Source organism: Artemia franciscana, chromosome 21 (assembly GCF_032884065.1).
Source record: "Artemia franciscana chromosome 21, ASM3288406v1, whole genome shotgun sequence".
Taxonomy (NCBI): Eukaryota; Metazoa; Arthropoda; class Branchiopoda; order Anostraca; family Artemiidae; genus Artemia; species Artemia franciscana.
In genome coordinates, this window is record NC_088883.1 from 4506375 (window position 1) to 4522192 (window position 15818).

General features: G+C 35.0%; 1 protein-coding gene across 1 annotated transcript; it reads left to right on the forward strand.

Moving 5' to 3' along the window:
* Window positions 1–4423: 4423 nt before the first annotated feature.
* On the forward strand, window positions 4424–15472 carry LOC136040584 (uncharacterized). The gene is made up of 2 exons (XM_065724829.1): window positions 4424–5000; window positions 14606–15472. Exons 1-2 carry the CDS (start codon window positions 4438–4440, stop codon window positions 14715–14717), a joined length of 675 nt encoding a protein of 224 aa, XP_065580901.1. The 5' UTR covers window positions 4424–4437; the 3' UTR covers window positions 14718–15472.
* Window positions 15473–15818: the final 346 nt, after the last annotated feature.

Here is a 15818-nt window from a genome sequence, read left to right on the forward strand (position 1 = left end):
GACCCTCTCGACATTGACGAAGTTGCGTTCTCTTACATTGTTGAAAAGTATAACTTTGTTGGAATCAAGGAAGCTGTGGCAGAAACTCTGCTTGATAAGTTTAAAAAAGAACAAGACATTGAAATTTTAGAGAAAATTTTCACTTTCAAAGAAGTATTAAGATACAATAAAGGATCGGAAGTATTTCGTGATTTAACCTTTGAATAATTAAAATCAGCCCTTAGTTTTCTGATTTGCTTCACCTTGATTATTTTATTCGTTATATATCCGACTACATTTTTGATGCATTTATATCTGAGAAATAAAATGATTTAAAAATATGAATACGCAAGTTTGCGAAAGGCTCGGCTTTTAAGATAGCGGAATTAATTTTTGTATTAGTATTGTTGTACGATGAGACCAAAAAGATAAAAGTCGACTAAAATGATTGCTGGTATATAATCAATGGTCGTTTTAAACTAAAAGTCAGAAAAAGGATTTTTTTTTCTGAGCAGAGCATAGGTATACAGTAATGCGCGTTCCTATCTTCCCCTTTGAAGAGTTTCCGGGTGTATCATGTCTTTCTTTTGATCTGATCTGATAGAATCCCATGTATTGGATTTCGCTATGTGGCACAGCTTAGATACCAACTGGTATTGGTATCTAAGCTGTGGTCTGAATCTAAAAGTAAAAGAAGCAATTCACAGCTTAGATACCAATAGTTCAGAGCTATGGTGTTCCTGCCTATGGTGTTGTAGTGCGATCTATGCGTCGGAGCATGGGCTTGGAGGAGGCGCCAAATTCAGAGCTCTGTACCAAAAGCTTCTCATGGGCAAGATAGGAGTTTTCATAACTGTATTGTATATCAAAGCTGTGCTATTTGGTAATTGATCAATTTTCCTACACTAGTTCCTCGCCTAAATCCACTTTCACGTCGATGTGATGCGTCCAATTTCTGAAACGAACGTCCATGACTATTTAGATGCATGTGTTGTAGTTCTAAGTGTGTCTTAAAAAAACAGCTGTTTACAGCTTTGGAAATGTTTGATAAAAGATGATGAATTTCTTTACTGTACTTACCGCAGACATTCAAAATTTATCTTGAATATGGCACGATATTCATTATATTGTCAGTTTAAAGAGGCAAGGGATCATTCTAAAATTTTATCGGAGCTTTGAAACGGCTAAAGGTTAATAGCTCCCTGAGATAGGGTTTGATCTTTATAAGGGTTACAGCTATAGCTAATAATCAACTAATAAAGAGTACTGCAATTATTGTATATAATTTAGCAAATAATCGTCTACCTACCATTTTGGATGCTCACCTGATTGGTCCTGTCTCAAAACAGTAAGCTGAAAGAAAAGTGTAATTTAATCCGTTTTCTAGGACTAAGAAAGGTTTAGATGGCTAAAGAGAAAGGTTTAGATGGCTAGGGCACGTTCTGCAGATGAAGGATGATAAATTGCCAAAGATTGTTCTTTTTGGCCAATCGTCTAGGGCCAAACCAAAATTAAATCGGCCCTGTTATGAGTAGGAGGACGTAAGGAAGGATTTAAAGGAAATGAAACCATCTGGGGAGCGTTTAGAGAGGTAGGCTTTGTAAAAATTTGGATTGAGGAGGAGCGTGGGTAGCTATGTTGGCCTCAAGCGGCTTGGTGCTTTATTAAGTTGTTAATAGCTGTAGTAGTAATCGCTTGTTGTAAGAACAGCCTTTGCATACGCTTTACGTTAGATATAACCTGATATGTAATAAGAGCTTGTGTGCTTTTATAAGTTTTAACCCACTCAACCACATATTTTTTTCGAAAATTTAAAAATGTAGCTTAGCTAAAAATATATTTTGAAAACGATTTTTTGGATGAAAATTTTGTATTTCTTAAGGTAGGCCTACTTTTGTTGGATATAATAATGAAGCTGATTTTAAAAGTTTTGATTTGACGCAATTGTGGGTTTCTTTTATAATTAGGAACTTGATTTTGTAACATTTTCCGAAATCCTCCTTTTTTTTATAAACTTTACCGTTTTATAATTCAAAAGTTACATAAGAATATCTGAACATTTGCAAATAAATTAACATTAAAGTTTAAAATAAGTGTATAAAATGTCCTGTAATCAAACAGTTCGTGGTAGTAAGGAGCGACCCCGGCTCAATAGTAACCGAAACTCTAAAAAACAGAATTTTGATACCAATAGTTACATCAAAATTCACATTTTAATGCTTATTTTAAATATGTTTCATCAAGTTTAGTCTTACCCATTAAAAGTTACGAGCCTGAGAAAGTTTGCGTTATTTTAGAAAATTAGGGGGAAACATCCCCTAAAAGTCATAGAATCTTAACGAAAATCACACCATCGGATTCAGCGTATCAGAAAACGTTATTATAAAGTTTCAAGCTCCTATCTACAAAAATGTTGAGTTTTATAGTTTTTGCCAGAAGAAAGATCACGGAAGCGTGTTTATTTGTTGTGTTTTTTTTTTCCAGTGGTGATCGTATCGACCCAGTGGTCCTAGAATGTCACAAGAGGGCTCAGTCTAACGGAAATTCAAAGTTCTAGTGTTTTTTTCAAGTGAACAAAAAATTGGAGGGGACCTAGGCCCCCTCCCGTGGACATTTTCCCCCAAACTCACCGGATCAAAATATTGAGATAGCCATTCTGTTCAACTTAGTCGGAAACCTAATAACTATGTCTTTGGAGACGACTTAATCCCCCCACAGCCCCTGGGAAGGGACTGCAAGTTATGAACTTTGACCATTATTGACATATCGTAATGGTTGTTATGAAGTATACTGACGTTTTTAGGGGGACTTTTTCACGTTTGGGTGGGTCGGGGGTTACGTGGGAGGATCTCTTGGAGGAATTTATCATCAGGGAAGAGAATCTCCATTAGGGGGGTACATGATTTTCTAGCATTATTTAAAAAAAAACAATGAGGAAATAAAAAAAAATCACCTGGAAGTAATGAGTAGCATTAAAACTTAAAACGAACATAAAATATTACGTAGATAAGGGGGTTCTTCTCTTCAACAATACCTTGCTCTTTACGATAAAGTATTTTTAGTAATTTCAACTATTTATTCTACGGCCTTTGTGATTCAGGGTCATTCTTAAAAGATTTGGGATAAAATTCAAGCTTTAGTTTAAAGAGCGAGGTATTGACGAGGGGGCAGAACCCCTCATATACGTAATAAAAATACGCAAATATAGAAGTTCGTTGCGTAAGTTAATTCGTAAGTTAAGTATGTTTATTACTAATAACGTCCGTACAAACAATAAAATAATCTAGTTGAATTTTTAAGTAACAAAATCGGAGGGCAACTAGGCCTCCCCCCCCACCCCCTTTTTTCAAAATCATCCGATCAAAACTATGAGAAAGCCATTTAGCAAAAACTAAATAAATTAGTATGAATATTTCGTTTTAATTATTCGTGTGCGGTTAGCTAAAATCTAAACATGCATTAACTCAAAAAATTTCAGAAATTAAATTTTTAAATAAACAAGCTTTTAACTGCAAATAATGAGCGACATTTAAACTGAAAACGAACAGAAATTATTCCGTATATGAAAAAGGTTGTCCCCTCCGCAACGCCTCGCTCTTTACGCTAAAGTTTTTTCATTGTTTTAAAGAGTAGACTTGTGACATAGTCAAACTTAAGCGTAAAGAGCGGGATTTTGAGGAGGGGACAACCCCTTCCTTATGCGGAATAGTTTCTGTTCGTTTTAAATTTTAATGTCATCCCTTACTTGCAGTTAAAAAAACTTGTTTAAAAAAAATTTAATTCCGAAAAAGTTTGGCTATGAGCTGTGTTGGATTGATATTGATTGACCCATTTGTGGTTATAGCTACTCCATATGTTGTTTTATTTGTTTTTATATGCAACAAGCGAAACCTTTCTTCGTTTCGGCCATAGTATAATTTAGTTTTTGCTAGATTTTTCGGCCATAGTAAACACCACTATTTTGTCAGATACTACAAATACTACTGCTAACAACTTAATGCAGCAACAAGTCCCCTAAGGTCATCAGTTCTAAATGATAATCTGTTTGATATATTTAACCATTGGCATCAATTAGGAGAGGGGATCAAAACATATTATAAGTCGAGAGGGGGTAAAAATCGGCCTCTTATACGAAAATGCCAAAATAATGTATTTTGACGAATGTACTCCAAAAAAGCCATTTTCAAAATATATTTTGACGAATTTACTCCAAAAAAGCCATTTTAAAAATTTATCTCATGCCATTTCCTTTTTTATTATAGGGTTCAGGTTCGTCAAGTTTATGCTACGCAACTAAGGAAACAATGGCCGAATCTCCTTCACCTTTTATGGCACTCTTAAACAAACTGACGAATACAGACAATTCCATAGTTACTATACGATGCAATGATGGAGATGTTAAAGTTAAGAAAAGCCTTTTAACAACAGTAAGCAATGTTTTCAAGTGTATGTTTGAAAATGATTTTATTGAGAAGAGAAAACGATATCCATATTGAAACGATGCAATTTATCATACAATATTATGAAAATGGAACTGTACATGGTTACAAAAAAGTTAACAAGGAAGGTTTTGACTATATTGTTGAGAAATATGATTTGCTTGGTATCAAGGATGATATTGCAGAAACACTACTTGTTAAATACATACAAGGTGAAAATTTAAAACTCCTTGAAGCTTATTTTTTAATTTCCGACAGTCCAAAGTCTAAGATTGGAGCATTAAGAGAACTTGCGCGCATTGCTGTAGAAGGAAAAGTAGTTCCAAATTTTGTCAATGGATTTAGTGTTGATGATTTTATAAAATTCTCGGAGATATGTTGTGATATGCTCCGTCAATCAAAGGTGGATAATTGGAAAAGCTTTTTGAATATATTCTACAGTTGGACGTCGGAGAATCCTGAAGAAAGATCCATAGCGTCGTTAAAAATCCTATCACTGATTAACTTAGGAAACTTTCCATTGCCCGAAGTTCTCATAATGTTTGTGAATTTGAAGCTTGGAGAGGAATTTAAAACAATGAAGTTAGTCCTAGAGAAATCTTTGGGTTCTTTGTTGAAGGTTGAAAAATATGACCAGTATTTAAAATTGTCTTCGATATTAACTTATTGTAATGAATGCAAGCATTGTAATGAGCCCCCTTATCATTTTTCATCGGAGTGCAAGGGAATACATCGGTGTAGTATTTGTTTGATTCCTAATGCAAGACGGTGTACTTTCGTTGATTGTCGTTTAAAATATTTGTGTTGCCTAAATAGTGAAACAAATATTTATGGTCGCTCAATTTCAAAATAATACATTTCTATGTGGCTTATATATTTTTTTTTGCTACTTACCATACTTTTACTTTTGTTTGGATAATTTTATGTATTTCTATGATTATTTTTCTGATTCAACCACCTTACATATTTCACTGAAACGCAAGGGTATCAAGAATATACTGGATATCCCAAGGCAAATTCTCCAAAGAATTAAAAAACAATCAATCTTAAATTAATATAAAAGTAACATATAGTTTTATAAAATATTCTTCAATGAAAAGGAATCAGCTAGTAAGGACTCCCCTTTATTGAAAAATTCGTAGATAAATCTTAGTCACAAATTAGTTGGAATGCACAAGAAAAGAATTGAAATGAACCCAAATTGTAGATGTCGATTCTTGGTGGATAAAACTCAAGCTTCAGGAATACATGTTTATTAGTTTAGCTCCAAAATGAGATAATATGAAAAAAAACTTCGTTTTCTTAAAGAGTTAAAGAGGCTGCGTCCCAAAGTCGAACCTTAAAACGTACAGGAATTAGAAGAGGCAGTTGGGGGGCTGCCGCCCCCCAAACCCCCAGCTTTTAAAGACTCTTTTGTACAGGTTTTTTTTGTGGGGGGACTTCATTGTTACTAATTACTAGTTTCGGCGCAATGGTTCTCCTGTCCTCTTGTGTTTAACATTTTTCGAAGTTATTCCATTATTCATTCATTTCAATGTTTTGTTAATTAAAAGAGGGCCTTTCCCAAGCCAAGAGCGGGGGGTTAGCAAAAAAACAAAAAACCTGTACAAAAGAGTCTTTAAAAGCTGGGGGTTTGGGGGGCGGCAGCCCCCCAACTGCCTCTTCTAATTCCTGTACGTTTTAAGGTTCGACTTTGGGACGCAGCCTCTTTAACTCTTTAAGAAAACGAAGTTTTTTTTCATATTATTTCTATACGTTTTTCGACAATCCATGGTGGATGTAATTTAATAATTCCTGTACTCCTCGTACAGGAATTAGGAGAGGAACCCCCCCCCCCCCCCCCCGCTTTGAAATCATTGTATAAAATAGAAAAAAAAATAGATAGAATGACCGAAATGTTTCTTTTGCTCATAAGAAGCTAATATTCTGTTATCTCTCAAATGATAAGCTGTCCAGGTGTTATCAAAATTTTTTTGATGTTGTGAAAAAAAACCGCCCGTAAGGGACTTGAACCCTTGACCCGAGGATTAAAAGTCTCACGCTCTACCAAGTGAGCTAATAACTTGCATGTGTGTATATATAACTTCTCAATAAATTTTAAAAATTTCAAATTAACATGGGCTCTTATGGAGAGAAATCCGTTAATTAATAGCTAAAGCGTGGTTTCTGGAAAACAGGGAAGGAGTTATCGGATCGAGCTGAAATTTCGTGGATAAGCTCCTGGGCCGTAGGGGACCTTAACTTGTGAATTTCAGCCCGATCGGACAACGTTAAAAGGGGGGGGGGGGTTGGAGGGTCGAAACTTTCGGGGGGTTAAGATTTTCCTATGAAACTTTCCAGGAAAATTACTCGGAGAATTCCGCATCGAATGAGTCTTCGTACACCCAGATCCGATGTCGGATGTGACCTGTAGGCGTCTAGAAAAAAAAAGTAAATGAATTTTAAGTGGCTATGCGTGGTTTCTGGAAAACAGGGAGAGAGTTATCGGATCGAGCTGAAATTTCGCGGATAAGCTCCTGGGCCCTAGGGGACCTTAACTTGTGAATTTCAGCCCGATCGGACAACGTTAAAGGGGGGCTGGGGTTGACGAGTCGAAACTTTCGGCCAGATTTTCCCTATGAAGGAAAAGTTGGAGGGGGATGAAATTTTGCAGGTTTCTTAGTTGGAGCTCGGGCTACGAAATGCATCCCTCCCCATCCCTCTGCGGCCACTGGAACCGAAGATCGCTTAACATTGTCGTGTGTCGCCTCTTTATAGAGGCACGAGTGTGCCTCCTTGATAAACTGATCCAGTGTATTAAATTCAACAAACAACTTTAGGCATTTTAGCTCGATATCATGACGTCGCATAGAACACCACACACATTATAATATAGAATGATTCCAAAAATTACAGTGTTTTGTTAAATATTGTCTTTTACTTTATTACTATTAAGACTAATTTACAAATAATACATGTAGAACTTAAAAAAATTGCAATTTACCATAATTTTTTTTTAACGTGCTTCTTATAAAATAAAAGTAGATTATAAATTTGGTATTGCACATCTAGAGGATCTTACTATAGATTAAATAAAAAAAACACGTTTTTTTTAACTGAAATTAAGGAGCGATACTAAAACTTAAACCGATATATCAAAGGGGCCGTTCCCTCCTCAACGACTCACTCTTTACGCTAAAGTCTGACTCTTTCTCTCAACTCTACTTTTTAAAAGAGTAAAAAACTTATTGTACGATCACCACTGAAAAAAAAACAACAAATAAACACGCATCCGTGATCTGTCTTGTGGCAAAAAATGCGAAATTCCACATTTTTGTAGATAGGAGCTATAAACTTCTATTGTATATTTCTCTGATACGCTGAATGTGATGGTGTGATTTTCGTTAAGATTCTATGACTTTTAAGGAGTGTTTTCCCTATTTTCTAAAATAAGGCAAATTCTCTCAGGCTCATAACTTTTGATGGGTAAGTCTAAACTGAATGAAACTTATATAATTAAAAAGCGATTCTTTTGATGTAACTATTATTATAAAAATTGTTGGGTTTTCCAGCACGATCCATCCAATGGTACCCCACAATTTCGGTTTCCCAACATATTCGATGGCTCAGCCTCGTTATCAGTTTCTTTTGAAAATATTTTTTCGTGATAAATTTACTGCTAAGATAAACCTATGTCTTGTTCCCTAATTAGTTTAAAAGATTTTTTTAAGCATTTAAATTTCGGTTGCAATGGGCTGGTCGATCACTCTTTAGTAGGCAGCAGGTGTTGCTCTGCAAATGATATGCACTGATTCAATTAATCAAGGACTGATTGATAATTCAATTCAATTAATCAAGGACTGATTGATAATTCTGATTCAATTAATCTGCACTGATTGATAATTAATCAATTAATCTCAATTAATTATTCAATTAACAATTAGATTCAACTAAGCATTTACATCTAGCCGTGGACAATTCCTTTTCAATATATTTAGAGTATATTTGAGTTCAATGAAGTTTAGCTGTTCGAAATCAGCTATCGAAATGTTTCTTAACGATCTTACTGAACTTTTCCTATCCATGCTTGATGACTTTCTATTTCTTTGGCTTCTATTGTCTAAGCTTTGTTTTTTGACTTCTTGCAAAGTTTTCTTCAACTGCTTACCTAGCCTGCTCCTTGCCTGTTGCACTTCTTACAGATTCATTGCATCCAATGTCTCTACCTTCCTAAGACCGGGTCCAAGGAACAGGTCTATGAACACTCCCTTGCAAAATTTTTAATGCAAATGATATATCTTCAATCCAAGTTTAGCGAGTTTTAATTAGTTCTTTGTGCTTAAAATCTCATCTATGATTTTTTTTTTCGAATTTTACTTTGACATTTAGTGCCCACTTTACTAGGTCAAATAAAATTAAATTTGGAGATGAAAAACGCGAAGATAAGAAAAGAGGAAAAAAGAGAAATGTTAAAAATAAGTAATAAAAAATAAGGTACAATTTTTCAACTTTGGACTTAAAATAGATAGTTTTACCAGCAAATAATTAGAACAAATGTCTGATGGAGCTTAAAAAACCTCCCTTTCGTCGTCCGAGGACTTTCAGCTCCAAATGGGTAATTGGAAAACTAAAAAGTAATTGGCTTTACAGTTTTTTCGATTTTTCTGGCTCTTGGTATCTACCAAGTGACATATAGCGATCGCAAATTCTGTCTGTCGGTCTGTCTGTCTGTCCCGGTTTTGCTACTTTAGGCACTTCCAGGTAAGCTAGGACGATGAAATTTGGCAGGCGTATCAGAGACTAGACCAGATTAAATTAAAAAGTGTCGTTTCCCTGATTCCACTATCTGGGGGGAAGTGGGGGGATGGTTAAATCGGAAAAATGAGGTATTTTCAACTTACGAACGGGTGATCGGATCTTAATGAAATTTGATGTTTTGAAGGATATCGTGTCTCAGAGCTCTTATTCTAAATCTCGATTGGATCCGGTGACATTGGGGGGAGTCGGGGGGGGACCTAAAATCTTGGAAAACGCTTAGAGTAGAGGGATCGGGATGAAACTTAGTGGGAAAAACAAGCACATGTCCTAGATACGTGACTGACATAGCCGAAACGGATCTGCTCTCTTTGGGGGAGTTGGTGGGGAGGGTTAATTCTGAAAAATTAGAAAAAATGAGGTATTTTTAACTTACGAAGGAGGGATCGGATCTTAATGAAATTTGATGTTTGGAAGGATATCGTGTCTCAGAGCTCTTATTTTAAATCCCGACTGGCATTAAGCTTCTGATTCTCCTTTTAAAGCAATCTATTGATTCTTAGAATTTTGCTAGAGCACATAGCAGCTGAACTCTTGGTTCTTCCGACCTCGTCACGAGTGTCACATGAGCTCTTAGCTCTTGTTGTTTTGGTTAAATGTCATTATGATTAGTCTTGAAATAAATTTTGTCAGTTTTTCTCGTAAATTTTAAATTATAAGTTTATCTCAATGAGTTATCCAGGTTTAAAACAATCTTCAAACTTTTTCAAATTATACCATTACTAGTTTTTTCAGTGCAATATCTTAGGTCTCTTCTACATCTTATCGCTTATCTTACTTTGTTAAAGTTCGGGAGAAAATATATAGGTATATGGCTTGTTAGAAGAAATTGTACTAGTCATGTCCCATACCCAACCATAAGGCAGTTGCTGTTAAAATAACTGACTTTTCTCTTCTTTCGAACTCCTGGCCCTACTCGCTACGGCTCAGATTAAGCATGAATAATATTCCTCATGAACCGCTTTGTTAGGTGTAATCTCTTTGAGACGGTTACGAAGAAGTGGAGTGTGCGCCTCTTTCATTATATTTTAGACACAACACACACAAATGCGTTCTAAGTGTTGAGCAGTTATGGTCCCAAAGTTTGAGGTGCAAAAAAAAGAGGCTTGCTTTGACTGTTAATGTGCTTGCTGCAAATTTTCCCAGATTCCTGCATATTGCAACTATCAAATTGCTTGAGAGTATTTATCAATCACCTCTTTATCCGCTTATCCTCTTTACCTTTACCCCTTTACTTTCACCCCTTTACCCTACTTTGAAACCTGTTCCTGCTTATCGATTTTTGGTATCATTATTCTCGGGTTCCTTCTCAAAGCTCAATGCCACGAAATCAAGATAATAGCGAGTAACAAGTCATGAGTAAAGCTGAGAGTTGTGCCTTGAGAACAGAAAAATCAAATTCTAGTTTGTGCAGACTACCAGGATGTAAAATGTCAATATTGATGTGCACACCTTGCCAACGTATTTTCTGCTTGACCAAAACAACAATTGCTTTTTAAAATCGCACGAAGAGTTAAGCAATATTTGAATTTTTTTTCAAAGACGAAATTTTTTTTTCAAAGACGAAAGTAGGCTAAAACAGTCGTTTAATTTTGTTTAAACAGTCGTTTAAACAGCTTTCAAACTTAGTGCTGTTCCTGCTTTTGACTTATTTAGCTTGCTTAATTTACTATTGATTGAGGGCTCCCCCCTCTGCGTATAGCCTTTAGGTTTTATATTACTTCACAATTTAATTCTTTTTTGTGACTTGATTTTGCTATTTTACCCTTTTATTTTTAACCCAATTAGTTTTAATTTATTTGTGATGAATGACAGTACAATTAGGCTAGTAGCCTTGTCAACCCTGACCCAAATAACCCCAGTGTAAGGATTTTAGTTTTAGGTCTTGAAGGTTCAAATGGGAAGAGTAGGTTGTTGACATTAGGTACTACAACGGTTATTCCAAAAAAAGAGTAAATACTCTCAAAGACATAGTTATTGTTTTTTTCAACTATGTTAAACAAAATGGCTATCTTAGGATTTGATCAGATGACTTTTAGGAAAAAAGAGATGTGAGGTGGGCCAGTTGCCCTTCAATCTTTATGGTCACTTGAATTTTTTTCCCAAAACAGTCAAGAGATCTAGTAAATATGGCTCCGGAGATGCCCCCACAGCCCCAAGGTAAGCATTCAAACAGGAGATGCTGAATAGTCTCGACTGTTCCTGCTTATTGGCGACATAGTGGGCTTATGTGTTTTTTCATTGCTTTGCTGTTAGTCCTCAGAAACGCCAAGTTATTCTTGCGGTCTATATATATGAGCTTCAATGGTCTACAGTGAAGCAATTTTCAATTTTTACGTCTCGGTGCACCCCTAATGGTGATAGATACTTAGTTTTGGCCCATTCCGGAAGGTGGCCAGCGTTTACCACCTCCCTTTTAAGAGAATACCATGTCAAAAATGCTCCCAAGGAAAATACCCCCTGAAAAACATTTCCCGTTAAAATACGCCCCCCATGGTAAATACCTTCCAGGAAGGAAAACACCCCTCAGAAAATACCACTACAGAACATACACCCCTACAAAATACCCCTTCCCCCGCATTAAATACTCCCCCTGCCCGGAAGATCCCGATAATTTGAGAATTTTATTTCAGTTCTGTTTTTTGTTTTTCGTAGGGGTACCAATTTGGTACTTGTGTACGATACGCCAATCACTCAAGTTTCAACTTAATACCCTAAGCAGTTCCCAAGATATTGCTAATACTTGCTTCCAAAGCATGCATACACACAGGTTGTTTTGGGCAAAACTGGGCAAAAATTCATAATATTAGCCCATTATAAAACTTTGCTAATCAAGAAAGAACAGAAATGAAATATAAAAAAAATTCGAAAAGAAATTTTTCAATGAAAAGTAATGAGTAATGAAACAGTTCGTGGTAACGAACTATGGAGCGACCCGGCTCAATAGTGACGGAAACTCTAAAAAATGGTATTTTGATACTGATAGTTACATCAAAAGAATTGCATTTTAATGTTGATTTTAAATATATAAGTTTTATCAAAATAGTCTTACCCATCAAAAGTTACGAGCCTGAGAAAATTTGCCTCATTTTAGAAAATAGAAGGAAACACCCCTAAAAGTCTTACAATCTCAACAAAAAGTACACCATCAGATTTAGCGTATCAGAGGACCTCATCGTAGAAGTTCCAAGCTCCTATCTACAAAAATGTTGAATTTCGCACTTTTTTGCCAGAAGACAGATCACGGATGCGTGTTTATTTGTTTTTTTCTGTGTTTTTTTTCCAGGGGTGATCGTATCGACTCAGTGGTCCTAGAAAAATTGGAGGCCACCTAGGCCCCCTCCAGCGCTCATTTTCCGCCAAAGTCACCGAATCAAAATTCTGAGATGGCCATTTTATCCACCATAGTCGAAAAACTTACAAACTATGTCTTTGGGGACGACTTACTCCCCCGCAGTCCCTCAGTGGGAGGGGCCGAAAGTTACAAACTTTGACCTGTGTTTACATTTAGTAATGGTTACAGGAAAGTGTACAGACGTTTTCAGGGTGATTTTTTGGTTTTGGAGGGGGGTTACGTGGGAGGATATTTCCATGGAGGAACTTATCATGGGGGAAGATAATTTCAATGAAAAGGGCGCAGGATTTTCTAGCATTATTTGAAAAAACAATGAAAAAATAGATATGAAAAGTTTTTTCTACTGAAAGTAAGGAGCAGCATTAAAACTTAAAACGAACAGAAATCATTACGCATATGAGGGGTTTACTTCCTCGTAATACCTCCCTCTTTACGCTAAAGTATTTCTAGTAATTTCAACTATTAATTCTACGGCCTTTGTCATTCAGAGGTCATTCTTAAGGAATTGGGACAAAATTTAAACTTTAGTGTAAAGAGCGAGGTATCGATGAGGGGTGAACCCCCTCATATACGCGATAAAAACATACGAATATAGAAGTTCGTTACGTAAGTTAATTCGTAAGTTATGTATATTTTTTACTAATGAAAATGTTCGTAAGAAATTAAAAGTTCAAGTTGCATTTTTAAGTAATCAGAAAATTGAAGGTCAACTAGGCCTCCTCCCTCGCCTTTTTTCTCAAAATCTTCTGATTAAAACTATGAGAAAGCCATTTAGCCAAAAAAAATATACAAATTTCGTTTTAATTATTTATGTGCGGAGAGCCAAGATCAAAACATGCATTAATTCAAAAACGTCCAGAAATCAAATAGAAAAAAAAATTTCTTTACATGAAAGTAAGGATCAACATTAAAACTTAAAACGAACGAAAATTACTCCGTATATGAAAGGGGCTTTTCCACCTCAACGCCCCGCTCTTTACGCCAAAGTTTTTGCTGTTTTAAAAAGTAGAGTTAAGAGAAAGAGTCAAACTTAAAACCAACAAAAATCACCACAGACAGGAGCTTGGCTACTGTCTCTTCTCTCCTCCCCCAGCCGTAGAAGGGTAAATCCTATTTTGTCATTTGTATGGTATGGAAAATTAGATTTGTCTTGACCAGTCCTTGGAATCAACAATTACAAGAAACTCAATACTTGATATATAGTGTTATTTAAGATTTTATTTCACTGTAATTTTTATTTTTCAATGTTGTAAATATAAAAGAAAATGTTTTAATATAATTTGTCTTCGCTGTAATTTTTGTTTGCAGTGAAAATTTTTCACCTGAATAAGTGGATTGTTTCCGAATGGAGTGGGAGGATGTCGTAAGAAAAGATTTAAATGAAATGAAACTTTCTTGGGAGGATGTAAAAAGGGAGGCTTTGAACAGATTGGAACGGAGGAGGAATGTGTGTAGCTGTTTTGGCCTGAGGCGACTCGTTGCTACAGCGAGTCGTTTATATTATTAGACCTATAGCTCTTCTCAGTAAAGCGCAAATGATGCAATTGGCTTAGCAATTGGCAATTGGCAAATGATGCTATTAGCCAAACTCCTGTTTGTAGTGATTATTGTTCTTTTTAAGTTTTAATCCAATATTACATTCAATATTTTACTCGTTTTAAAAATGGTTTGTTCATTTATATTAGTATTATCATTATGTTATCAGCATGTTTGCTGTAATTTTTTTTTTCTTATGTTCGTTTTAGGTTTTGTTTATTCTTTAACAGTAATTTATCGTTGTTTTGAATTTATTTCTACTGGCATAGATTTAATACGGTTTATGTTCTAAGTTGAAAACCTAAATAAGGTTTGACTTGAATAAGGTTAAGGAATTAAGCTTAATTAAGTTTAAAAATCTAATAATAAGATTAATATGTATAATTAAGTTTCATAAGGCTTTTTACTTTTCTTTGAAGAACTTCTTTACGGAAAGTTATTTTTAATAAGTCTCCCATTTTTAATAACATTCCCATTTGAACAACAAAGTTTTTTTTTTCAGCGTCAAAGTTTCGAAGTTCAACATCCTTGCTCAACATTTCCTGAAAGTAGTCACAACTAGATGTTGTAGCAGTAGCAAGCAGTCGCAGTCACAGTTGGAAGTTAATCAGTGATAGGATTTTTAACGATGCTATGCATCTTTCTTCAGGATTCTCTGACGCCCAACTGCAAAATACATTTAAAAAACTTTTCCAATTATCCATCTTTGATTGAAGTAGCATATCAAAACATATTTCCAAGAATTTTATAAAATCATCAACATTAAATACATTGACAAAATTCGGAACTGCTTTTCTTTCTACAGCAACGCGCCCGAGGTTCTCTTAGCGCTCCAATCTTAGACTTTGGACTGTCGGAAATTAAAAAATAAGTTTCAAGAAGTTTTGAATTTTCACCTTGTTTGTATTCAGCAATTAGTTTTTCTGCAATATCATCCTTGATCCCAAACAAATCATATTTCTCAACAATTTAGTCAAATCCTTCCTTGTCAGCTTTTTGGTAACCATGAACAGTTCTATTTTTATAATATTGTAATAAATTGCAATTTTGTAATATTGTAATAAATAATATTGTGATAAATTGCATCGTTTCAAAATGGATATCGTTTGCCACAACTAAGTTTGTTTCGTTCCCAATGAAATCATTTTCAAAAATCCACTTGAAACCATTGCTTACTGCTGTTAAAAGGCTTTTCTTAGCTTCAACATCTCCATCATTGCATCGTATAGTAACTTTGGAACTGTCTGTATTCGTCAGTCTGTTTAAGAAGGCAATAAAAGTTGAAGGAGATTCGTGCATTGTTTTTTCAGTTGAGTGATAGAGTTTTGAAACACTTGAACCCTATAATAAAGAAGAATTTGACATGAAATATATTTTGGCAGTGTCTTTATTTAGAGTATTTCTTTTAAAAATATTAAATTAAAATATATTACAATAGCACAGAAAACTTTCGCATGTCGCACATAAAAACAAATAAAGCAGCATGTGGATTAGCTCTTACAACAACTGTCAAGTAGCTCTTACAACTGACATGTGTCAATCAGTTGTAGACCAAGACGGCTCACAGCCAAACCTTCTCAGAATTACATGAAATTTGTACATTTGTATTAAATACATTAAAATCACGTTATTGAATGGTTTATTTATAAACCGTATTCTTAAATTTATATATTAAATTTTTACTAATAAAATTAAAAATATTAATTGTTAATACG